This window comes from Cydia pomonella, chromosome 17 (genome assembly GCF_033807575.1).
Source record: "Cydia pomonella isolate Wapato2018A chromosome 17, ilCydPomo1, whole genome shotgun sequence".
NCBI lineage: Eukaryota > Metazoa > Arthropoda > Insecta > Lepidoptera > Tortricidae > Cydia > Cydia pomonella.
In genome coordinates this window covers 13826460-13854160 of record NC_084719.1, presented here as the reverse complement: position 1 = coordinate 13854160, position 27701 = coordinate 13826460, and the positions used below count along the sequence as shown (strand labels likewise).

Sequence of the window (27701 nt, the reverse complement as noted above, 5' to 3'; positions counted from 1 at the left end):
TTAAACTTTTATTGTTTACTCATATCATGAGGACAACCGATGGTTAATTAAGAAACTTGTTGGTATGGAGCTTAAATATTGACGATTTGTTCCCAACACCGCGAAACTTGTGAATGAGCCAAAGCAGCGTCATATGAGTAGGTAAAGTAGGTAGATCGTTTCATTGACTGCCTATACAGCAAAGAAAGACGTAAGTATGTAGGAGATAGGTCGTTCTGGAATGGGTTTGGTGAGATTTTCGGGACGGCGCCAGATTGGCGGGCGCCGAGCGTCCCGCCGGGGAGTCCGCGGTGCGTCTAGTTCGGCAGACGACACCGAGGGACTAACTTTACTGCACCCTGTATATTAGTGTAACCAGTGCACGCGATGTGAATTACAGGAGATATATACCGACATTCTGTTTATTTCATTAACTAGTGACGTGAAGGGAAAACTATGACGTAATTTACTAAAAAAGTTGCGAAAACATGGTTTGAAATGGTAACATAAAATAATGTTAGATGACAGAAAGTTCCAGCGCCGCATTTACATTGTTTATATAGATTTAAATACAAATGAAAAATACTAATTAAATTCTAATTATACAATTAGTGTGTACGTCAATTTCACTTCTAATTTCCAAAAACGGAAATATATCCAACAAAGTATATTAGAACTTAAAAAATAAAAGTAACTTTGCTACTTATCTAGTATACCTATATATAAATTTTGCACGGAAGCTCTCAGCAATATCAACTATGAAAATAACATTACTATTCGTCGTAACTATCGTCCAAACCGCGCTGTGTGCCAAAAACGCCAAAGCGAAGCCTGCCAGCGACACGCGATCGTTAGAGCAAATAAAGAAAGATCTAGAAAAGCACGAAGAGTATTTGCTAAGTATCAGCAGGAATAGAACGAACTCCACACCGCTGGGGGTGAACGATCTGGGCGAGAAGCCGTATGTTAAACCACCGACTAAGCCGGAGAAGAAGTACAAGATTATTTATCCAGATCTGTGAGTATTCAAGACATTAAGGGCTGCCAATACAAAAAAAATTGCCAAAATAAACCACGAGTTCTCGGAATCTTTTCACAATTCCCTATAGAGTTTTTTTTAAGGATAGAATCTTCTTTTATTTCGAAATTTTTACAAAGAATACCGTCGGATTCGGTTGTAATGACGATTTATGAATAATTGCAATATTGTAATATGTATTGTATCCGACTGGAAGCGATCAGCGAGTAGCAAGTAGCAATGGGCAGGTGTTTAACTACGTTCTTACTTATTCACATCCAATGAATTATACGAACTATCAAAAATAATAATTAAATCAAATATTTATGCTCCTCCCCAGGAGCAACCTAGCCAAAATGACAATCGTAAATTGACAAACGCCAAAGGAAAAGAAAAAAATGTATCGGGATGTCAACAGTGCGTAGACAAGATGCCAATCGTTAACGCTCCGTGGCGAACGAAATGCAACTGTCTTTGTCGCACTAATATGAACGAGTGATAGAGAGAGATAACTACGCTACGCTACGGAGCGTGAACGATTCGCATCTTGTCTACGCACCCTGCTACGGAGAGTCACGTGACTATTTCCATAGATTACTTAAGACGAAAGTTGAGGACCCGCGCGAAATGACCTTTTCATACAAACGTGGTCCTCATTTTCCTCTCTGGATATTAACATAATTGAAAATATTTTGAAACAGTTTGTTGTATATTAACCACAGCTATTGCCCTTACGTTAGATTTTTTAGAATTTAAATTATTATAAGAGTTAGGAACATTTAAAAAATGTATGAAGTCAGTTTTTCGCTCCTAATTAATTTTAGCAATAATCAAAAAAAATTAAAAAGTCAAACGTAAATAATATATAAAATATTAAATAAAATAAATATTATAGGACATTATTACACAAATTGACTAAGTCCCACGGTAAACTCAATAAGGCTTGTGTTGCGGGTACTTAGACAACGATATATATAATACATACCTACATATTTAAAGATACTTAAATAGATAGAAAACATCCATGACTCAAGAACAAATATCCATGTTCATCACACGATTAAATGCCTTTACCAGGATTTAAACCCGGGACCATCGGCTTCATAGGCAGGGTCACTACCCACTAGGCCAGGCAGGTCGTCATACGTAGGAGCATATAGGTAGTTATGGTTATTTTATTATACATCAAATTATGTAAAAAATATTTTCCAGAGAGGAAATTGGGGAATACGTTTGTCTGGAGAAACGAGCGTCCTCGTTCCTCTTAAGTTTCGATGGGCTTTTCTATCAACGGAGTTAGAAAAAAGTTAGATTTTCGCTTCGCCCTCCTGGCGCTATAGTGTGGTAAGCTGGTTGGCAAAAAGCTAGCTTAACAACATATTTACAAAAAACATTAATTTCACAGGATACAAAAATGGGCTCAAAACATAGCTAAGAAGCTCCACGCCACAGAAGAATACGTGGTCCGTCGGCAGTTGCTGTTGTCCCGCTTCAAAAACGTCAAGAGCGGCAAGCGAGATGGCGCCGCCATAGTCGACAAGGCCGCCGGGGCCTTCTCGGACCTGCTGATGAAGAGAGCGGCGGCTGCTGCAGCCATTATGAACAAGGCTGAGCAGTTGCAGAGCAAGACGAAAGCGCCAAAGGGTTACCAATTCAAATACAGCTATGTAAGTCTACTAGTCGCAATGTAAGTCTAGCATACCTGCTATGTAAGTCTAGCATAGGACTCCGATTTAAATATATGTATTAAAATATAATCAGAATCGTAATGGAAATACTTATATAGTTTGGCGACCGGTTTGGCATAGTGGGTAGTGACCCTGCCTACTAAGCTGATGGTCCCGGGTTCAAATCCTGGTAAGGGCATGTATTCGTGTGATGAGCATGGATATTTGTTCCTGAGTCATGGGTGTTTTCTATGTATTTAAGTATTTATATATTATATATATCGTTGTCTAACTACCCTCAACACAAGCCTTATTGAGCTTACTGTGGGACTTAGTCAATTTGTGTAATAATGTCCTACAATATTTATTTATTTAAATACTTATATAGCCTGCAAAGAGTATACAAAAATACCTACTTAAAGAACTGTAGATATCAAATGAACAATCGTTTGACTAGAGGCGAGGACTCATAAAACATGATGAATGATGTAGTCTGTGCGGAAAGAGAAGAGACATATAATTTATTGGTTCCCTTATATTCCATGGCTCTTCTCTTTCCTCACAGACTATACAAAATTTCTATATATCGTATACAAAATTTTAAATCAAAAGAAAAATTGAAAACTTCACCGTATGGCTAGGTTCACAGCTGATTAGTCGTGTGAACGTTTTTGTAAGTTGCCATACAAATTTTGCGGTTACTACGGTATTCGATAAAATCCCGTATACGCTATACGCCGTGTAAATCAATGCCCTACAACTATTTTATGCCGTAGAATTAGCTGGATGGATGCTTATCCCATAAGCTGACGACATGGAACGAGTATTTTTTACACTCGATAAGTTTCTCTATCTTTAGGATAGAGTTGAACACATTTTCCTCACCTTATTCATATTTTTTTTGGATCACTATGTAGAGTGGTAAATGCCTTTTAACAACATTTTTAGTTTCCGAGTAGTGTTCTCACCTAACGTCATCGAATAGTTAACGATTATTTTGCTTGCATGACACACGAGACCTTCTGGTTATTCATGGCATCGACTTCATTTCTCTACTTGCCGTTACAGAATTAGTTGACTTAACAACATTTTAAAGCAAAACTATATGTCACAGAAATTAGGTGAACCAAAACCAAATCCAAAGAAGCCAGACGGACACGATTACTACTTCGTGAAGCTGATGACATGTCGCAGCCAGAACTACGAGGTGTTGCACGACAGCGCACACTTTGACGCCAAGATGTCTCTTAACTCCAGCAGCGTACACGTCGCCACTGAAGTGTTTGACTGCGGTAAAGTACACTATTTACTCCATTTACACATAGTACAAGAACTGTTTGAATGTAATCAAAACTAATAGGGGTACACCTGCCTATTGGACTACAGTGTAGTTATTCACTTTGATTTCAAAATGTCTCTTAGACCCAATCGCGTTCACGGTGCACGGTGCAACTGTCCATAACAGTCAAATCAATAGTAATTAAATAAAGTGGTTATACTTAGAGATTGGACCCAGTTATGTCCTTAAACTACGTCCAAATGAGAGATATGGGCACTGTGAATGTTAAATTGCTTTGTGGCCGTGCGGCCGTGGCCCTGCGGGCCGTATGCTTGTTTGCCACCAACATAGTATTGAAAAAAATTGTTCCAGTCGCTAAAATGGCTAAGGACATCTGTCACTGACTCGATCCTGTAATACTCGTAGTTGTATACGCTCGAGGCATTTAATGCAAAGGCTGTCTAGGTAGTCTGGCGCTCGAACGCAGTGAGATTTTTACTGCTGTTGGCTCTTTTTCGGTCCTGTCCTTAACAGCAAACTCGGAAAACGCTAACTTAGTACTCACTTGGCAGTGAGAATTAATAATATTCAATTATTCATACATATTCTTTAAGAGCGCCATACTGGATGTAGCACTTTGCATTAAAACAGCCTGTCCTGACTCTGTTATGGTATTCATTTCCTTTTTTTTAGATCCAAATGTCCTCAGAGACATGCACTGGTCAGAAGCTCTGGATGCAGTGTTCCGAGACAACTACCGCCAAGATGCCTCGCTTGGATTCCAATATTTTTGCAGTGCCAAAGGCTTTTTAAGACATTATCCGGGTAAGCTTAATGATCGCGACTTGATGTGTCCCGAGATTTTTTACATTGTTAATTTTTTCATTTTTAAATTTTATTGACTAGATTAAAGAATTGAATATTTTCAGCTGCATCCTGGGAATCAATGCAGAAACTGGACTTGTCACTGGAGCAGGAAGACGATGAATACCAGGACATCAGCCCGACGGGCGTATACGACTGCCGCTTGCGTCCGTGGTACGTGAGCGCGGGCGGCGCACCCAGGGACATCCTCATCATGTTGGACGCCTCAGGCTCCATGTACAACTCCTCCAACAAGGTACCCCTAGTCAATGGCATCGCACCTACGAGAACCCCTTTTTAGGGTTCCGTAGTCAACTAAAAAACTTAAATAGTTTCGCGATGTCCGTTTGTTGTTCCGTCCGCGGCTTTGCTCCGTGATCGTTAGTGCTAGAAATCTGAAAGTTGGCATGGATACATAAATCATACATAGCGACAGAACGGTAAAATAAAAAGTAGAAAAAATTGTTTTTAGGGTACCTCTCTCCTGTACAAAATGTTTTTATTTTCGCTTTAACCCAATGCATGGTGTGACGTATGATGACGTTGGATAGGTCTAACGAATGAGGGTTTCCATTAACGATTTTTTGATAAAGTGAATATTTTCTAAAATACTTGCTCCGAAAGGAAAGATTTGTCCCCCCCCCCCCCCCCCCTTCTAACTTTTGAACCATGGGTCCAAAGAGTATGAAAAAAATCTTGCAACATAAGCTTATTAAGTACTTTCAATAAATACTATAGAGAACATGATCGGTCTAGCTATTTTTGAATTAATGCAAAAGACAAAAGCGCTGCGAAGGCATTCCCTTATGCTTATAATGTACATGGTACTTACTAATTGCCCCCGTATAGCTAAATGGTAACTACGGAACCTTACCCTGAGCAAGGCCCGGCATGCTCTTGGCCGATTTTTATGACCTTGGGAATACACAATAAAAGAAAATTCCAAAACGCAAATTCGACTTCGCCCGCAAACAGATTAGTTCACACTACGCCACTGCTCCTGTAATATTTTGTCATTGAAGTACGAGTAGAAGGACGATGAATGCCAGGACATACTGCTCTTATTTTATCTTTCTCTTATTGATATGATTTTTTGCCTACCGCTGTCTAGTTGACTCTTACTCGCAGTGTGTAAAGTAAAAATAAGTGCCTAATAGCTGTAGAGGCCCAGATGGGCAAAACACCTTTATAGGCCCTTTCGTACATAAGGCACGAATTTAAGTCTTACGTAAATGTAAGATACAGGTCGCTAGATTTTTTTGATGCTTGAAATGCCGACTTTGTAAAATATTTGCAACAATGTTTAATAATTTATGGGTTTATTTAAGGTCATATCGGAGCAGTTCATCTTAGCGTTGCTCAGTGCCCTGACTGATGACGACCACGTTAATGTGCTGAGATTTAACAAAACGGTCTCGCCGATCATCCCCTGCTTCGGTGAGGACGTGCTCATATCGGTAAGCATAAACGGTTAAACTCAACCTAGAATAGTAGAACGAGAATATACATGCCGTTCCATTTCCAACGTAGGTATCGTCATCAGACTTGAAGGTTTTGGACCCAAAAACAACATGAAAACGGTTTGTTTTTGTGGAGCAGGCACTCACAGGCAACTATGTTATGGTGTAGGTACCTATTGACTATGTAGCTGCATGTGTCATTCAATCATTCAGCTTAACTTTCATGTCGCCACTTATGTATATCACGTTGGCGATTTACTTTCATTTTGAAATAAATCCACTGCTAAAAAAAGAGAAACATAAATGGCACGTTATTCAAATAAACCTAAGTATATATATAATGTGCTATAAAGTGACACACACACACCTCCATACATACATACATTATAACCATTTGTTGATTTAAAAGAATAATATACCAAACAGAACCTATTGAATATTATGTTGAATTGAATTTATTTTTTAGGCGAACCACATTAACACAGCGGCCATCATGGCCTCTATGAAGTACCTGCAGTTCAGGAATGAGACGGACATGAAAGTTGTTTTGACCCATGCAGTACGCACATTACAGGAGCAGGTAATGTCATTGGTAATGTCATAGTATACAAAGTGTTTGTACACGTATAGTGGAGCCGTTAACCACGTATAGTACGATGAATTTCATCGACAAATCTCCCCCCATACCTATTTTTCCCAACCATCCCCCACCCCCTCTAAGTTTTATGGTGCTAAACACGACTGCTCTTGGTTAATGTACCATTATCTGTCCATTTACCTGTCGTACATTAAAAAAAAACATTCGATAGCTTATGAATTAGGGCGTAAATTTCATGCATAAATGTTACAGAAAATTTTCCACAACTACTCGAGAAGAAAAATTATATACAAAAAATTTTTTTTATGAATTTTATTTTCGAAAACGAGGTCGTTTTTGCGCGTGCAGTCGTGTTTGGCGCCAAGTAACTTTGAAGAGGTGCATTTTTAAAATTGTATAAAAAAAAAATAGAGATAGGGGGTGATTTGTCGATAAAATTCATCGTACCGTAGGTACGTGGTTAACGGCTTCACTATACGTGTACAAATACATTGTATATCAGTAAATCACCGGCAGCTAATCGGTAGAACCCGGCTTCCAAACGAAAGGTCGTGATAGATACTAATGGACAAACTAGTGCTTACAATTGATGTGCCGTAGAATTGTCTAAGAGATTAAAAGCAAAATCAAACACATTGGAAAATTTAGGTCTCTTGTTTTATCCTATCCCCAAGCGTATTGAATTATTGATATCAGTTCAAGTATCATGAAGTAAACTATGTTTTTTTTAATTCAGCGGGAGAAACCAGGGCGCCGCCGACCCTGCCAGCAGGCGATCGTGCTTATCACAGACACCTTGAACGAGAATATGACGGATCTCATTAAACTATTAGACCCGGATGGGTCTATAAGGTATAAGTTTTTTTTCCTGTCGTGGCTCCTCATAGAAGACAGTGTTGTTAATCATGAAACGTGCCTACGCCATATTTAGTGGTGCTGAGGCGCAAACATATTGGGGTCGAGGAGTTACGGTGCTAATTCGGCAGTGAGGGTAGAAAACGTAGTATTGGTTAAAATTCGAATACTTCAAGTTCTAAACCTTAAGATTAGCTTTACCTTGTTTAGATTGTAGCTATTGTATTAAACTTTCTAGGACTTCACACTGAGTCCGCATGCTCAATCGTTGACTCTCTCATTTTCCGACTTTTAATATACAGTAGTTTCTAGCTGGTCCCATAAAAACATTTCGGGTCTATTGCACTGAATCGTTTGTCACCATGCTGTCACCCTTAAAATTTTCGCTAAGTTTTATTGTAAGTATGGGAAGTTTCATAATTCTGCTGAGTGACGTTGTTGGTGCAACAGACCCTGAATCCTCACAAAATAATGTAAATTGAGATCAAAAGAAAATTGACACCTAGAATATGTCTTCAGATTGTATGTGATCTGGCTGCACGACCCGTTCGGCGTCAGAGACAACACCCGCGAGTACAGCCTCCATCTGAGTTGCATCCAAGATGGCTACTTTGCAGAGCTCACCACCCATGCGGATGTCACGGAGCAGGTTATTTATGTGTACTAGAGTAAGTCTTCAGATTGTATGTGATCTGGCTGCACGACCCGTTCGCCGTCAAAGACAACACCCGCGAGTACCTATAGCTTCCGGCTCAGTTGCACCCGAGATGGCTACTTTGCGGAGCTCACCATCCATGCGGATGTCACGGAGCAGGCAATTTATCTTATTCTATGGTAATATATTCACATTGATCATTTGAAATTGATTAATATCCTTTTGTAGTCCCTTCTGGATACCTACGCCCACTAAAATAACTCGGTAAATCTTTATAGGCAAAGAGCTTTGTTTCATTAATTTTTAACAAGCAGAAACGTCTGCAAACGATGCTATTAAGCTTAGAATAAATTTAAAAGTGGAAAAATTACTGTCTTGGGTGAGACTTGAACTCACGGCCTCTGGATCGATACTCCAGCGTTCTGCCATCTGAGCCACCAAGACTTCATCCATAGGTAGCAAATTTTTCCACCATATGAGTCTAGGGGACCCTAGCGACATCTACCGTAAGAACGTTACACTTCTTAGACGATTTGATTTATTCTAAGCTTAAAAGCATCGTTCGCAGACGTTTCTGCTTCTAAAAAAATTATTTAGTATGGGTAGCACATCGTTACTGGTGAATTTCCAATATAACTTGGAACTCCGGTAGCCGTCTTTTAAATTTATTCTAAGCATTGTTTCAGTCAGGACGTTAGCAGTCGGGCTTTTAACATGTAATTTTGACTTGTTTTGAACAGGTATTGCGTCTTCTTCGAGTGCTAGAACGTCCTCTAGTGGCGCAGCGAAAGGATCGCCTCACGGTTTTCAGCGATGTCTACGCGCATGTCGAGGTACTTGAAGGTACTCTACATATGCTCATAAGCATGCTAGTTATGCAGAATACCAGCCAACCAGCATGCCTTTATGAGAGCAGGATGATCACTTCAAAAGTTGCTGGACAAGTAAAACTACCATGTAATTATTTTCAATTGACATATTCAAACTTCCAAGGAATTTAGATACAACTGTTGAAGTAGCAATTTTAATATGAAAAGTTAGCTGGTTCTGAAACTTTGTAGAAAACTTAAATCTGTTATCTGAAGGAGCTTGAGTCAAGAAAATACCCTTTATTTATAGTGATAAGAATGACAGCCCCTGCCAGCAGCCCCTGGTCTGGCTTGTCTCTTGAATCTAGAGGGCTAAATGCATAATGTCCGAAACACTTTCATGGCATCTTATAAATATACCAGTTGTGTTTCCCTGTTCTTAGGATCCGAGACGGAGTGAAGTCCACTGGATTGAAAAAGAGAATGTAGAACAGAAAGACCGCTACTTCGCCCTACGGCGTGACAAAAAGAAACTACTCGATCCGGCGCAACTTATGAAGGATTACATGCATTCAGTTAAGCTAGTTAGTATTTTGTTTTTGCAATCCCTATTATGTAACATTATACATAAGCGAAATATCTCTGTCAGTTTATCTGTATGTTACCTCTTCACGCTTACCGCTGAACCGATTTGGTACGCAGTTAGTTTGAGACCCGGGGAAGAATATAGGGTAGTTTTTATTGTTCATCATTATCATTCTACGCAGATGCAATTATAATAATAATAATGAATTCATTTATTTCGACCAACTTAGGATCATATTACATTTAAATTATTATATTAAAATGCAAGATTAAAGTTTAACTTAAACTAAATTAAATTAAATCAAATATAGGTACTCATATTTTAACCTAGTCTAGAGAGGCTTGGAAACTAGTACGTGAATCATATGACACTGATTCAGGCACTGACAGTCAAATTATGAGCATAAGTTAATGTTTACATAATTATAAAGTCCTTTCAACATTGATGTCTTAGGTCGGATATTTTTAAGCGGTTGGTAAGAATTGTTGATTTACGTCCAAAACAAAATTTTGACGATGTTGACAAAACTACAAATCCATGTATGGTATGAATGTCTTTTACGTGGCTTCAATATGGTAGGTACCTGGTTCGGCTGTAACATATCAAATATCAGTTTTGTACCGTAATATGTTATTTTTCAATTTTAGGATCAATATGGACAATACTATGAAGGTCTTGATGTGGACTATCGCTTGCAAATAAGCGTATCTGTACCTGTATTTGAAAACACCACCTTTGAGGTAAGGACCACCAATAATAGGGTGTTATGGTGTTTTCATTAAATTACATTTCATAGCTTAAACCTTAAATGGCTCTACCTATCAATAAGGTTTTGATGTAAGTACTAACACACGCGCTTTCATTTCTTTTCAGAATGTTACCATCACTCTGGACGAAGTAAGAATTTTATTTATTGATCTAATTATTTTAATAAAAGTATAATTTGTAATTTATTGACGTCCTTAGCTATATTGTATTTATAAATTATTTACTTTTAAAATTTTTGATTTATTAAAAAACCAAATAGTCATATATAAACATATTAGATATGCAATACGAAAGATGTACCGCAAAAAAAGTCCTGAAGATTAATAATTATGTATAGCTAATGCGTAAATATATTAGATATAAAACTTATCTTTAAACATCTTACGTTTACGTTTTTTAGACTAACCAACGAATTTTTAAAGCAATCTACATCAAATAGATGTTGATAATACCTAGTAACTAGGAAATCGTCTGAAACATATTACATTACACATTATTAGGTGGAGCTTATAAGTAGGTGGGTTTATAAGTATGTGACACCCTGCAAGGGTACAGCAATAAACTTAAAACTAACATGCATATAAATCAACATTATTAATCATATTTAACATAAAAAAATATGTACATTGTAATAAAATTTGCTGACTAAAAATGTTTTTAAATGTTTATTAAACATCGGCAATTTTTCAATATCTTTAAGGGAGTTCGGTAGGTTTTAACTAGCGTATAGTGAGGGCTGGATGTGACTAGTTTTAGCTTTGAGAGGGATAATTGAAGTATATTTTAGTTTCGATTGTTTCTTTTGATTTTTGCTGCTGTATCGGAGTAACGTGTGGAATAGGTAGTTCTTAACGGAAAACCAATATAATATAATACAAATAATTTAAAATTATATCAGGATATATCGATTATACCTATTAACTCAACTAGTCATGCTGCAAAAGTCTTCGAGTTCACCCTTGTGTACTAGCACAGTTTTAATACAAGTTCAAAGCCAATAACTCAGGTAGGGAAAAAATATGCGGTCTTATCCGCATTGCGCGCGATCTCTTTCGTATGATGACTACAATAATTGAAAGTTTTATTTTATATTCTAGGAATTACAAAGGCGAGCAACACGGACGGTAAGTTAAGCCTCTCTTTTGTAAACATTTATATATTTACTTAACTACGGCGAAGCAAAAGGAGGGTTTTAATATAGCAATCTATGATTATGTATATGTATACTAGCTGTTGCCCGCGACTTCGTCCGCGTGGAATCTTATCTTGAACATTATACATCTTGAGTAGGTACCTATAATTTTCATATCCTAGCAATGTTTTAATTTTTTTTTTTGCAAATTGTATGAAGTTTTAAGTCAAATGGATTTTGATGTTGGTTGCTGTAATTCAACATGAACATATATTTTAATTAATGCTGCAAAAAATAACAGTTTATTTAGAATTAGATGAACAAAGACTGACTTAAGGAAATTAGAGAGACAATTGTCAATTTGTGGCAGAGCCACAAATCACACAGATCAGATAGATAATCAATAATTAGGTATTACATAGCTGCAGTAGTTAGAGGTCTACATAACTAATTGTGTGGGTAACCTTTGATGAAAAAGTTTAACTTTTAGGTGAAGCTGTGCTAACTTCAAGTTTCTGGCCATAGTAGCTTCCGCTTTGCGTTACTTAAACATTTCAACTCATTACTCCTTCCGGGGATGAATTGTTATAAACGCTGAAATTACTTATTCTATAATATGATATGCGCATATACAAAGTTTCAAGTTCCGCATTTTTTTTTTCTCTATACAAATTTTTAAGGTTTTATGTGGTGAAAAAGGACCACCTTAGGGGATTAATTTTCAAAAACACTGAAATTATTTTTCTTGTATTTTAATAATACAAGGTGCCCGTGAGCATTGCGAGAGATTTTAACGATGCATTCCTGATGGCAACAGAAGCAAAAAATGTTATATGACTTTTTGTGAAATTCGACAAAAAAAAAATGTTTGTTTTTTTTTTTCCCTTTTTTTTAACACTCCTGTACATAAAACGTAATTTTTATTGATAAACTCATAACCTAAAATTAACTAAAAATTTTTTTTATTTGGGGGTAGCCTTTCGAATACTTTTTTTTTATTTTTCGATGTCGATCAATAGGTATGTCCAGACTAGACCTCAAAGTGGCAATACCGCAGTAAAAATGAGTATTGTACCAACTTATGGCGAAAGAATGATTTCGAAAAACATTTAATTATCTCTGAAACTAGGCCTAATCCAGAAAATTTTATTAGACATTTTAGTTTCTAAATATTACCAGGAATGCTTAGTTAAAATGTCTCGCAATGCTCACTGGCACCTTGTATATCCTTTTAACGAAGTTTTAAATCCCTAGATTAAAATAAGGATTCAATCTTTCAACCCCTTTTAACCCAGATAGAGGATGAATTTTTAAAAACTCTGAAATTACTTTTCTTGTATTCTAACAATATGCAAATATACAAAGTTTCAAGTTCCGCAATCGAAAAACATTTTGATCTACATACAAACTTTCAACCCATATTTCACCACCTTAAGGGATGAATTTTTAAAAACGCTGATTTTAGTTTTATTTTAATATTATGCAAATATACAAACTTCTTACAAAATAAACAAAGTTCTGTACTCAGAATATATTTAGATTTTCATGCAAACTTTCAACCCCTTTTCACCACCTTATGGGATGAATTTGCAAAATCGCTGAAATTCGCTTTCGTGTATCTATTTTAATAATATATCTTTTCATGATTTTCGAATTCCTAGCTTACAATAAAACTTGAACAAACTTTCATCCCCTTTTTAATCCCCTTAGGGGTTGAATTTCTCAAAATCGCTTCTTAGCTCTTGTATACTTTATAAATGCATCCTAGTGTGAACATTTCACCTTTCTCGCATTTGTAGTTTCTACTCTGCGTTGATGAGTCAGTCAATCAGTCAGGACACGTGCATTTATATTATAGATAGGTATGTTTAAGTCGTGTATTCCAACGTAGCTTAAAACTACTGGGTTATCTGCTTCTCTGTCGCTCGAATTAGCAAGAGTGATAGAGAGGCAGATAGCGAGATTTTCGTGATTTGCGGTAGGCTCTCTGAGCTGATTAATAGTCAATCAATTCATACGAGTAATATAGGATACATGTTAACCCAATTATAAAAAGGCTATACGCCGTGTAACACGAGCAACCCGAAAGATTTTAATCATGCGCTGCTGAGGCCAAAGAAGGAAAAAATGTTATAGGAGTTTGAGTAAATTTCGCCGAAAAGAAATATATACACGATGGCTAAAAAATATGTGCATTCCCGTTGCCAGGGAGGTTTTGGGCTTATACTGAGCAACTTTTACTATGGGACCAACACCGAAATCGCGAAAAACATTTCTGACTGTTTCATACATTTTAGCTCTATTTTCTATGGGAGGGTAAAATTTATTTTCGCGATTCTCCCTAGCAACGGGAATGCACATATTTTTGGCCACCTTGTATATATATATTTTTTTTTTTCAAATTTTTGAACGTATTTGTACATAAAATGTTAATATATGCTAAAGCTGGCACTGAAATTAAATTTTTAAGATTTTTTTATCGTAAAACATAGTTTTTGCAAAAGTTATAGTTGTCGCATTTTGACATCTATCAATAAGGATATTTAGACTACGCCCCATAATGGAATCATCGCCATCAAAAAAGCGTTTTGCACTAAGTTACAATATGGAGATGTTTTTTAGGGTTCCGTAGCCAAATGGCAAAAAACGGAACCCTTATAGATTCGTCATGTCCGTCTGTCTGTCCGATTCTGTCACAGCCACTTTTTTCCGAAACTATAAAAGCTATACTGTTCAAACTTAGTAAGTAGATGTATTCTATGAACCGCATTATGATGTTTACACAAAAATAGAAAAAAAAAACAATAAATTTTGGGGGTTCCCCATACTTAGAACTGAAACTCAAAAAATCTTTTTTCATCAAACCCATACGTGTGGGGTATCTATGGATAGGTCTTTAAAAATGATATTGAGGTTTCTAATGTCATTTTTTTCTAAACTGAATAGTTTGCGCGAGAGACACTTCCAAAGTGGTAAAAAGTGTGTCCCCCCCCCCCGTAACTTCTAAAATAACAGAATGAAAAATCTAAAAAAAATATATGATATACATTCCCATGCAAACTTCCACCGAAAATTGGTTTAAACGAGATCTAGTAAGTAGTTTTTTTTAGGGTTCCGTAGCCAAATGGCAAAAAACGGAACCCTTATAGATTCGTCATGTCCGTCTGTCTGTCCGATTCTGTCACAGCCACTTTTTTCCGAAACTATAAAAGCTATACTGTTCAAACTTGGTAAGTAGATGTATTCTATGAACCGCATTATGATGTTCACACAAAAATAGAAAAAAAACAATAAATTTTGGGGGTTCCCCATACTTAGAACTGAAACTCAAAAAATCTTTTTTCATCAAACTCATACGTGTAGGGTATCTATGGATAGGTCTTTAAAAATGATATTGAGGTTTCTAATATCATTTTTTTCTAAACTGAAAAGTTTGCGCGAGAGACACTTCCAAAGTGGTAAAAAGTGTGTCCCCCCCCCCGTAACTTCTAAAATAACAGAATGAAAAATCTAAAAAAAATATATGATATACATTGCTATGCAAACTTCCACCGAAAATTGGTTCGAACGAGATCTAGTAAGTAGTTTTTTTTAATACGTCATAAAAATTAAAAAAAAAAATTTTTTTCATCAAACCCATACGTGTGGGGTATCTATGGATAGGTCTTCAAAAATGATATTTAGGTTTCTAATATCATTTTTTTCTAAACTGAATAGTTTGCGCGAGAGACACTTCCAAAGTGAAAAAATGTGTGTCCCCCCCCCTGTAACTTCTAAAATAACAGAATGAAAAATCTAAAAAAAATATATGATATACATTGCCATGCAAACTTCCACCGAAAATTGGTTCGAACGAGATCTAGTAAGTAGTTTTTTTTTAATACGTCATAAAAATTAAAAAAAAAAATTTTTTTCATCAAACCCATACGTGTGGGGTATCTATGGATAGGTCTTCAAAAATGATATTTAGGTTTCTAATATCATTTTTTTCTAAACTGAATAGTTTGCGCGAGAGACACTTCCAAAGTGAAAAAATGTGTGTCCCCCCCCCCTGTAACTTCTAAAATAACAGAATGAAAAATCAAAAAAAAAAATATGATATACATTACCATGCAAACTTCCACCGAAAATTGGTTTGAACGAGATCTAGTGAATAGTTTTTTTTTTTAATACGTCAATAAATTAAAAAAAAATTTTTTTCATCAAACCCATACGTGTGGGGTATCTATGGATAGGTCTTAAAAAATGATATTTAGGTTCCTTACATCATTTTTTTCTAAACTGAATAGTTTGCGCGAGAGACACTTCCAAAGTGGTAAAATGTGTGTCCAAAGTGGTAAAATGTTGAACAAGATCTAGCAAGTAGATTTTTTTTTAATACGTCTTAAATGGTACGGAACCCTTCATGCGCGAGTCCGACTCGCACTTGGCCGCTTTTTTTTAATAAGTCATAAAAAATTAAAAAAAATTTTTTTTTCATCAAACCCATACGTGTGGGGTATCTAGGGATAGGTCTTCAAAAATGATATTTAGGTTTCTAATATCATTTTTTTCTAAACTGAATAGTTTGCGCGAGAGACACTTCCAAAGTGAAAAAATGTGTGTCCCCCCCCCTGTAACTTCTAAAATAACAGAATGAAAAATCAAAAAAAAATATATGATATACATTACCATGCAAACTTCCACCGAAAATTGGTTTGAACCAGATCTAGTTTTTAATTGCTATTAACTCTGAAACTAGGCGAAATCCAGAAAAGTTTATATGACATTTTAGTCTCTAATGGTGATCAGGAATATAATGTTCAAATCTTACGGTTTCCTCATGTTACACCGTGTATGAGAAAAACCTCCCGTAGTTTTAAAACATTTTACTACTCCATCATTATTCCTGTATTATACAAAGTAATTTTAAACCCGTTGCAGTACCCAGTCAACCGCCTTCTCGGCGTAGCAGGAGTCGACATACCTATCGATCACTTGAAGCTGGTCTTGCCCTTCTATCAAGTAAGTTAGTTTTAGATTAAATTTAGTTCGATTAAATTTCCGATCATATATATATGTCAACTATAACATGTTAGTGGCTCAGTGAACTGTAGACCACGCTGTAGAAGCTCCATAGCTCAAACACAAATTCAATTCCACATAACTTTTCGAGAATTGGTTAAGAAATTCCCAAGCAGTAGGATGAGCCCGACAGTATCTAATAAACTAATAATTGGAGAGGAACCGGTTGCGTAGACAAGATGTCTATCGTTGACGCTCCGTAGCGAACGAAACGCAACTGTCATTGTCCCACTAATATGGAAGAGTGGTAGAGAGAGATGACTACGCTACGCTACGGAGCGTTAACGATTGGCACGTTGTCTACGCACCCAGGTAGTTTATGTCGCGGCCGAGATACTATCTCACCCGTCATGTGATAGGCCTACTGAAACAGAGACGCTTCGCTTCCTCTTCGAGCTATATTATTATAATCTCGATCAGGCACCTCATGAATCCTAATAGCACTAGGAAATTCGAATAAGACTACGTGTTTATACATATGCATACAGTAGAGTTAGGTCACGCTTACGAGTATACGTGGATGGTACATACAGTTAAGGATGCTTCAGCATTTTGCATATCAGAATTATCTCAATAATCTGATATTTAATCGAGTGCGTATTGCACGTGACTTCACAAGTGTAACTAGGTGATAAGTTGATAAATAGTTACATTTAAACTTCAGCCTCTTACTAGGAAGTATGGCTTAATTTGTGATTTGATTAATTTGCTTTTTAGCTCCCTTTTCATTCGCTGTCAATCAAATAGCCCTCTGCACGGCACCACCACGAGTTAGCACTTGATATTTGCGTTAGTGACTCCGTGAACTTGGCCGTATTCCCTCTCTATCGCATCAATACATAACTGCTAGCGTAAGGTGCAGAAAGAAAGCTTTGCCAAAAAAGTAAACCCGTATTATAGGTATTTTAGATGCTATGATTTAATTATATATTGAGCGAACTCATGTAATTATAAAGAAAATAAGTCACCTGTGTATATTTTACAGTTTGTAGTGTGTATACTATAATGCCTCGCCTCAACACATACATAGCTGTAGTATATAATAACATGTACGCGTTATTTTAACAAAATATATTCGTAATTAGATACCAACCGTTGTATCATTGTCGCCACACCTTACATGGCGATCCTGGCAGGGTCGCCATGTGAGGTGGGAATTTGAATCAAACTACTCTCTCGGACTATATAGCTATATTGTCTAAAGTAACATAAGTAACAGCTTATATTATAGAGTGGTATACATGTGCGAGGGTAAGGCGTAGCTTACACTACAGCATCGTTAATTAATAATTTAAGAAATCTTGTCAGTAGAGTAATCGCCATTCGCCACTTTTGTTAATTATCTAAAAGAGGCTGCAAGACTGTGCAAGAGAAGCAATGAGTCCCGTGGAACTTGACAGTGATTTTCTTTTAAGTTTATCTAAAATAATAATGTATAATAAGTATGTTTTTTCTTTACCAAATCACGCATATTTTATAGGTTTATGTTGGATTTTATAAATCTACACAAAAAAGTGTGCATCATAACGACGATTATTACTGACCGAGATTAATCACCTATACGCCATTATGTCCAGATTCAATATTAACATATTGCGATAATGGCGTGATTTCATAGATAACACCTATCGGGTGTACTTTGTGTTTTAGTTATCAAAACATATACACTATTGATAACATCACGTGTCCTATCATGACTTAAAACAAGGCGTTTAGTAGTTAGCAATTTTATTCTAATTATTTATAAATACTTTGCTCGGAAAACATTCAAAAATTGGCATTTTCCCAAAGATCCGTCCCTGAAAACCCCCATATAGCAAATTTAGAGCCGTTTACTAAATCCCCTATACATATAAACACCTATCCAGAAGCCGTGAGTTCAAGTTTCAGCCAAGGCAGTAATTTTTCCACTTTTAAATTTATTCTAAGCTTAATAGCATCGTTCGCAGACGTTTCTGCTTGTTAGAAATTAATGATCATCATCATCAAACTCATCGCCCGGTTACTCTTTTGTTAAATTTACTAAAAATGACAATTCAAAAACATATCTGCGGTCCCGGGCACGTACAGCCATCTCGCTCACTGCTCACGAATACGCTCAGAATGTACTTGAACTCACGGGGCCTTAATGGCCATGTCACTCCGGAGGCAGCACATTTCTGACTCCCTTCGTAGTAAGTAAGGAGACGTTAGCAGGAGCAGGCGCAGATTAATCTTTACCTTTTTAAATAATTTGTTCAATTCAACTAAATTATATTTTGTAGCTTTTTATAAATTTTAATGACAAAAATTCCGTGAAGAGTTGCAGTTTTGTAGTTATAATTAAAGTAGTATAAATTTAGACTAGTAAGAGTAGTTTTAGACTAAGTTTAGGTAATCTCACTGTGATGCAATATAAGTCAATGTTAGGTACTCTATAATTGTTTTATATATCAGTATTTACTAAAAGAAATATATATATAGGTACATCCACATCATTTCATTTACTCATCCAAGATTTCGAGAATCGGCTTATCGTAATCAGCTTAACAGAGAGACATTGAACTGCAAATATAATGACTCTTGTTTATCGCTTTTAATATCTCTCTGTTATTCATGTTTTCTTTAAAACGATCGTAAAACATACTAGTATTTTCCTTATTTGCGAGATACTTTCTTTTAGACGAAAAACGAGAGGGCTTGGACTATTAGATGGTCTGTCCAGACGGGGTGATGAAATCGACCGATTTGACCAGAAAAGAAATGACATCAATCATCTCCAATTTAATCACCAATTTTAGATTTATGGTGATTTTGAGCGGTCTAAATTAAAAAAAAAATGCCCTCAAACGGGAATACTAGCGTTACAAATTGCGTCCGCGCCTCCATTTTATCGGAAATATCGTAAGCGTCTGGATGGACCTCAGTAAATTTGAACGAAATATTTATAAACATATTGTATCTTCGGTGTACCTCAGTGTACCTTTAATAGAATCCAGTGTACCTCACCCTAAAACGATATATTTAACAAAGACCTTGGATTTCTTTTGGACCTTGTTTTGAGCCTAGTTCGTTTTAGGGATAGATATACTCGTTTGTATTAAAAGTTTACAGATGTACACTGACAACCTGCTTGCATGGAATAATTGAGAACAATTGTTATTATTTTAGGTGGGTGCCGGCGGCAGACTGTTCATATTAGACCACAGAGGAAATATTGTACTGCACGAAAATTTGAAGCCTACGGTGAGATACACGTTCATGAGTCAAAATTCTTTTCATTGTCTTGTTTCTGACCACTCTATCACGCAAAACGCTAATGTCTCTCTGTCGCATTTATATGGAACAGTGATAAAGAGACATTACCGTTTCGTTCGCTACGGCGCAAACGATTGGCATTTTGGCTACGCCCTCTGATAATTTATTAAACAAGGAAGATCTTTGAAGGTTCTACGTGCCACAATCGCGCCCATTTGATTATAGTTCTCCTGCTGATCAACAAAGAAACAGCGAAAGACTTCGTTAAATAAATCTCAAAAACCCTTTATCTTACTTAATTTTCTATTTCCAAATTCGCTATGTGCCTTTCGCAGCACACACTTTTCAAAGAACAATAATATAAGTATAACTAATAATCCTTAAGTAGATAAATCGGCAATTTTTAAATTTTTACTTCATTTTGTGTATAATGTTATCATTATTATACCTAACAGTTCGATGGCGACATTCTGAAGCCGGGATATCGGACGGTGGACATCCTCGATTTGGAGCAAGAGGCAGAAAGTCATGTACCAAGACCATACCCTGAAAAATGGATCAAGGTAAGTAATTATATTTTTCTAGCACCGTATGACAGGACATTACAATCCAAGTTTGGTTGCCTCTGATTGGGTAACTAGAGGCAAGACAAACGCATCTAAAAAACATTTACATTTTGATAAATTAACTTAAATTCACTCCATAGGTACTAAACCTAACCATTCTTCAAAGTTCCGCAGCCGGATGCTAATCAACCGCACCGAGGGCTCCGAAACCCTTGCCGGCAAGTACATCTTCGAGCATTCCATGCGAGCCCTCATCGAAGAGCGGGAATATCACTGGCGAAGAGTGCATGATCACTACACGGTTGTGGCCGTTTTGCCGCGACATCGGCAGCCCCATGTTGTGCCCACGGCAACTAAATTTACACAGAAGATGGCGCAAGAAGCTGTGAAAGCCCTGACCGATCCTGATTTTGTTGTCCAGCCAGATTGGTAAGCATTTAATGTAGTTGCATAAACAATCTAAATCAAATGTCAAAGTTCTTCTTTGAGCATATGCAAGTTTTCATCGAAGAGCGCGAGTACCACTGGCGTCAAGTTCATGATCACTACACGGTTGTAGGCGTCTTGCCTCGGCATCGTCAGCCTCATGTGGTGCCCATGGCAACTAGGTTTACACAGAGGGTGGCAAGAAGCAGTGAAGGGCCTGAATGATCCTGACTTTCTTGTCCTGCCAGGTTGGTAAGCCTTGGTCACTACACGGTATTTGATGTTTTGCCCAATCACCAGTGACCACTCGTAGTATCGACAGTGATTCGTCGCGCAAGGCTCAGGAAACGATTACCGTATATGTGCTAAACATTGCTTGCCATGCCAAAATATTGTTTGGCTGAAAAAAACAGTGGTTTCCTACCAAACCGATCTATAATGACTTAATAATAATCTTTGGCTTAACTTCTGAATTGGCACTTTGACTTATATAAGTTATATATTTCAGGTTATACTGCCAATATGTGCACAAAAAGTTTGACAGTCCGAAGTTGGAGCTACTAGAATTCTTGGAACGTCGTAGACACGAGCCAAACTTTCCTATGAAAAGATTGGAACACGTATTCTCCCCTTTTCTTGATGGGTCTGGTGACCTGGAAACATCGTATCAATGTAAGTATTTACTTATTAACTGCTGTATGTGTGAAAGCTTTGATTTCTCATTTCCTCATGTTTAAGCGCGACACGCGCATGGTCTCAACTCGAGGGCGAACAGTAAATGGCTCAAAGCGTACGAAATCGGCTTGTTATGAAATCAGTTTTGCCTTGAGCGATCCTACCTCTGTTCTTCTTTCAACTCTGTGGCTATTAGGACGATGAACCGCAATTTTACCTCCCTACTAGTTTTTAGGCACCACACGCAATGCCGGGCAATATTTATAAAAGTTGGTACTGATATCTGAACTATTCTTTAACCATTTCCTATAAGCGAAATGACTAAAAGACTTGTACTCGTAATGGACAGGTGATGAAGAGTTGATGGCGCGAGTGTCTTCGGACGCGATTGCAACCGAGACCTGGGCGAGTCGCCAGGAAGGGCCAGGGCTTAACTGTACTGAGTGCTACTTCGGCTCCGTCACGGCTTTTGTGGCTACGGGTGAGTGCTTATAATCCCTCGTTCCTGATTTAATTGCCAAATTTATAGCGCTTGAGAAGAAATTGGAAACATTTTAAAGAGCGGCTTTTGTCCTAAAATCGACTTTCGGCAATCAGGGTTTTGAATGAAAACGATTCCATTCCATTCCATTCCAACGATTCAGTCCAAATGTTTTATGTTCTGCTTCTTATCCCTCACAGACCACAGAACAACTAAAACCGAAGTTTACTGTCTTAGTAAATTCACTTATGGCCATTAGGGGCTGGTTAGATCCTGCCTGGATGAAGTTACATCAGTTAGTTATGTGTTTTTAGAGAGCGGCCTAACGCGCTGGCAACACTGGCACGTTACCGGCTCGGTCAATCCCCCAGACGGCGCGCTATGGGCGCGTGGGCCTGGCGAACCATGGTACGTTCGAGCAGCCGCTTCTCCTGGTACGCTCATCGTTCATGCTCCGGTCGCACCGATCCGGCTAAGAAGGACCACTATGACAGACGCATGGCCACCACCGGTAAGACACTTTCCTCTCTTGTTGCACAAATAACTATTGAGTTATAGACATCTTTTACCGTCTTCCAATTGTAGAATCTTTAATTTAGTAGAGCATTTTTAATTGAGTAGTGTACCTTTTCATTTCTTTTATTTGCCATAAATTGTTGTACTTATTTAAATACTACCTATTCATTGTAATTTGAGATGACCAAGCTGTTATATATTTGGCTTTAGGCAGCTGGATAATGAGTGACTGCCGCTTCCTACTCAGCCAAGTTACAAGGCAAAGTCTTAACTACTTTAATATTTACTTGGTCACTGCTTTATCTAGGTTTAATGATTATCTAAAATTAATTTCTTCAAAATCTCACATTAGTTTAAAAATATTTACAATTCTTACGACATAAAAGTTTAATTCATACCTAACTTAAAACTTCACTTTCAATTCGCATCAATAGTTAGGAGAGCAATCAAAATGGCTGACAGCAGCCCAAGTGCTGGAGCTGCAACGAGAGAACGAGTCAGAGAAGGCAGTGGTCGGCGTCGTGGGCTTTCACTTCCACCCACAGTATTTGAGAGATGTGCTGAAGGAGTTCACTGACTTTGACGTGAGTCAAATATATATATAATTATTACCTACCTTCTGGAACAGTTCGCTTTTTAACGAGAAAACAACCGGTTAAAAATTGAAAAAACAATAATAGAGGCCGATGTTTTTATGGTACTGTTTCTTTTTTTGGTGTGCAATAATGACTACCTATTCTGTCTATCCCGCTAGAGTTTATTTACCTAGTTTGTAAATTACACACCGTTTACAAATTAGGTTTTGCACACCAAAAAAAGAAACAGTACCATAAAAACATCGGCCTCTATCTTTATTTATTTTTATTTTTAAACGGTTGCATGCGAATTCAGGGTACTAAGTATACAGATACTTAGTACCCTGAATTCGCATTCACTGGCATATAATGTTTGTAAGTAGCACGCCTGAAACCCTCTTAGTTATTGTTATGCTAAAGTAGATTAGCATTTCCGTCCAATGACTACATATAATGTGTTGAATATGAGTGACAAATTTCGACGGATGTAATCCCCACATCTCGTTACTTTATCATTAGACTTGAGTTAAGGCATTATTGATATATGTAGTGTATGTACAAAGGATAATCCATAGCATATAGTAAAACAGCATATTTTTTCAGTATATGTCGTTACAAAAGCTAATTATGTGATTTCAGTATACGCAGGATGAAGACCCACTGCACACAACGTGCGACGGCATTTACTGGTTGTGTCTGCTGGTGGACGACGGAGGATGGATCGTGGCCGCCAATGGAGACACGTACGAAGACATGGAGGTAATACATGATTCTACCTTCCTTCTACCTGTATACTGTGAAAAAGAAAATACAATAAAAATAAGATATAGGTTAAAGTTTGAGGAAAACTTCCGTCTTAGAAAAGAATGCGGGACGTTAATTCACTAGCAATAATTAGATGATCCCACTTGTATAATGTGAACCTATGTAAATATATCCGAGTGCGAAGCTAAACTTTGGATACGAAGTTCTTCGGCATTTCTGATTTATTCAAACTCAAACTAATAAAACTACTGAATAGAAAAGAAATAAGCGACTGCAAATCTGGATGATCCCAATGTTTCTTTAATGTTTAGAGTCACGAGGTCCCCCTCCGGCGTCATCTATCCACATTGTATCCGGCGGCGATGACAGTTCTGCTAAAGCAAAAGGTGTTCGAGCTTAACTGGATCCACGACTACCAGGCCGTTTGCTTCCCTCCAGCGGAGGAAGAAATATCAGCGGGACCTGTGAGTACAACTATCTCCAGTGACCAGTCCCTTCAGAAGTATATGAGAAAAAAAAGAAAAAGGGGTTCGACCTCACTTAAATCCATGATCACCAGGCTGTGTGTTTTCTGTTAAACAACTGCGCGCTGTTGGTATTTATAGCTTGGACTGAAAATTGTAATCTTTTATTTTTAGATGATGCCTTCAATACTTCGGTCAGTGTGGCTCGCCACGAAATCAATAATCCGTGTGACGAGTGAAGCTCTTCTTACAGTGGCGGTATCAACTTATGGTAAGTTATTTTCAACAGGCGCAACTCTGTAGTGAACAACTGACAGTATCCAATATCTATTGGATACCTTCCTTTACCTACCTTCCTTTTTATCTAAAAAGGAAGGTAGGTAACTTAGTTAAATGATTTTTAATACATATATATTGATACCCTAACGTACAATCGTACTAACTACGCGGAATTCTTTTTTGTAGATAATTAGTACTGTAGTGCACAGACATATAAAGTCTAAATTACAACCAACATTTCCGCGTGATGATTGTGAAATAGGGTATCGATGTGTCAGACCTGCTCGCGTAGCCTACGTGCCAATCGTTAACGCTCCGTAGCGTAGCATAGTCGCCTCTCTCTATCACTCTACCCTATTAGTGCGACAGTGACAGTTGCGTTTTGTTCGCTACGGAGCGTTAACGATTGGCACGTTGGCTACGCGGGCTGAGCCAATTTATTCTGCTTTTACATCTGTTGTCTCTTTCAAGCATAGAGGTACAATAAGTATAGAGATGAAATGGTAGAGCCGGCAGATGACCAAACGAGATACTCTTATGGAAATTTCAGTAGTAGGAGTAGCAGAGAAAGCGCTATAATTGATTGTCCTTGTCACAGTTTCATTTTTTTTTCCCACCGTAAATTTTAGTATATAAATTTTATGATGGGCAACAAATAACCCGACCAAATTAAGTAGGTTGTTTTTGTTATGTTGTCAGGAATGTTAAAACGTATTTTTAATTTGGCGCATTGTGTATGTTCTGCCCTTTACGGGCGCACGCGTATAGCACATTTAGTTGATCCTACCATCTATGCTTTCAAGGATCTCTGGTGTCTGGCGAGACTGCCTTTGAAAAGGAAAAGCGACGCAGAGCAACAAAAAAGAGTTTCGAGCGCGAGGCTTTCGATCGACTCTTCGACGAACGGGTGCTAGTCAACCGAACTAGGATCGCCGCCTGCGACCGTTCGCGACCAATTTACGTATTGAATGTAAGTAATATGTTACCTAAAGGGCGGTAGAGAAAAAAATTATTACTTTCAAACTTTAGATTTCTGTTTCAAAAAAAATTCTCTTTCAGCGAGCAAGAGCGTCAAAGGCGTTTAGCCGTCCAGTCGACGAAACCACTTGCACATGGCCCGTCGCTGGCGCAATATTACCTCATACTAACTTACTTCTATTGGCGGTATTCAAATCCTGCATGGAAGCAAGCGTACCGACCCCACCGCCCGACCCTATGATCAACCAGAAGGTAAACCTTAATTACAAAGACAGTAGGCTGGCGAGATGCTTCTGAGAGTTCTGAGGCTGATAGTGAGGTCTTTCGCTGTCACGCATCAACTGACTATTGGTGATATTTAATCCATACATTGCAAATTTGTATGGCGACCCTGCTGCCCGACCCTACGATCAACCAGAAGGTAAATAAATCGACATAAGAATAAGGATTGTAATATTTTAGCTGGTTACCTAGTATACCGTCACAAGTAGTGATGGGCAGCTTGTAAGTTTCCTAAGTGAAACTTACACTTAAATTTCATATAAGTTTCTGTAAGTTTCAAATGGAATTTTTCGCTTATATTTCTTTTAATTTTTCTTGGTTTTGGAGTTTTTAGCAAACAGACAGATAGACGGGGCAGGGCGGCTTTGCTATGTAATATGTTTAGATAAAGAATTTGTTAAAGCTCTGCCTGCTTTACTGTCTCAAAACTGTTCACAATTATTTTTATTGCAATTAACATCATGCAAAATAAAATGAAATGTCAAGCGGAGTCTATAATGCTCAATAAAACATTATGATTATGGTGTATTAGGATAACGAATAAGAGAAAGTAAAATGAAATTTCATGTATGAGAGATTAAAATGAAACAAATTTAATATACACATACGAAACAAAACAAATAGCAGATATGTTTAAAAAATTAAGAAAAAAAAAGGAAAAAGGCGCAGCGCACCTAACGTGGTCTTGAACTTCCGTCTATTGTATAACAACCGGGTACGATTACCCCTTAGCCATGCGTCTACTGTCACATATTGTCGAATTTTCCGATCACAATCCATCCTTCTGAAGTCAGGAGTAGCGGAAAGGCTGCATGAAATTTATACGGTAACATTTCTATCAGAAACATTTCCTGTCAATTATGTAATTTTCAACAGTTGAAATATGTCACCGTTAAGGAAATATGTGAAATGTTTCAGAAATTGCCCATCGTTAGTCACAAGTGTAGGTTTTCCTAAACCTAAACGACTATAATGGTAGGTACAAGTGGTGGGTACAATTAGAGAATTTCGGATTTTGTTTCACCTGAAACCTTTCTTTTTTAACCAGGTGCCAACTGAAGACGAAGATGAGCCTAAAACCGTCCCGTCAGCGGCCCTGCTGGCGTGTGCGCGCAACGTAGTGCCGCTAGCTACTCGGCCACCGCACACCGCCTGTTTCCCACATCGTTACCAAGAGGTATGGATTTCTTTGCACGCTAAAGGCGTGAACTGGGCACCCCGGAGGTGCATAGGGCCTCCACAAGATCCTTCTACGCATTTCTATTTTGAGCAACCGTCTTGGCCTCGTTTCAGCTCAATCCTACGGCTCGCAGCTCGTTTTCTACGCTCCACCTCCAAATGTGTACGGGGCGTTTGCGGGCTCGCTTTCCGCCTTGAGGTCGCCACTCAAACGCGATACTGGCGCTGTTCGTAGTGTTTCTGCTACAAATAGTATCTAATATAAAATAACTTGTTTACCAACCGCTTGAGATACGCGGTAGACCTACGAGTATATATGGATAAAGAATCATTAGCAAAGATAAAGGTCGGTAATAAAATGTATTTACTTTCCAGGAGGAAGGCTACCGGCAGTGCGGTCCGTGGCTACCGGACGTGAAGCAACCAGACGAGGATTCTGCCAACAACACGAACATCTCACAAATACTTTTTTTTTTAGCTCTTTCTTCCTGGCTAATTGTATAAAGGCTTTGAGCACTGAATACATTATTATAATAAGTAAGGT

The 27701-nt window shown here is 37.7% G+C and overlaps 1 protein-coding gene across 1 annotated transcript; it reads left to right on the top strand.

The window, feature by feature from the left end:
* The first annotated feature begins 12 nt into the window (after positions 1-12).
* LOC133526838 (voltage-dependent calcium channel subunit alpha-2/delta-3-like) lies at positions 13-27701 on the top strand. The gene is made up of 29 exons (XM_061863636.1): positions 13-997; positions 2403-2664; positions 3779-3956; positions 4637-4768; positions 4873-5063; positions 6136-6264; positions 6734-6847; positions 7602-7717; positions 8240-8369; positions 9116-9208; positions 9628-9768; positions 10418-10510; positions 10644-10667; positions 11636-11662; positions 16594-16674; positions 19885-19959; positions 20427-20534; positions 20704-20966; positions 21472-21635; positions 21988-22119; positions 22434-22630; positions 23070-23219; positions 23850-23969; positions 24287-24439; positions 24614-24710; positions 25522-25688; positions 25778-25948; positions 27027-27155; positions 27533-27701. The coding sequence occupies exons 1-29, from the start codon at positions 738-740 to the stop codon at positions 27659-27661; spliced, it is 4026 nt and encodes a 1341-aa protein (XP_061719620.1). The 5' UTR covers positions 13-737; the 3' UTR covers positions 27662-27701.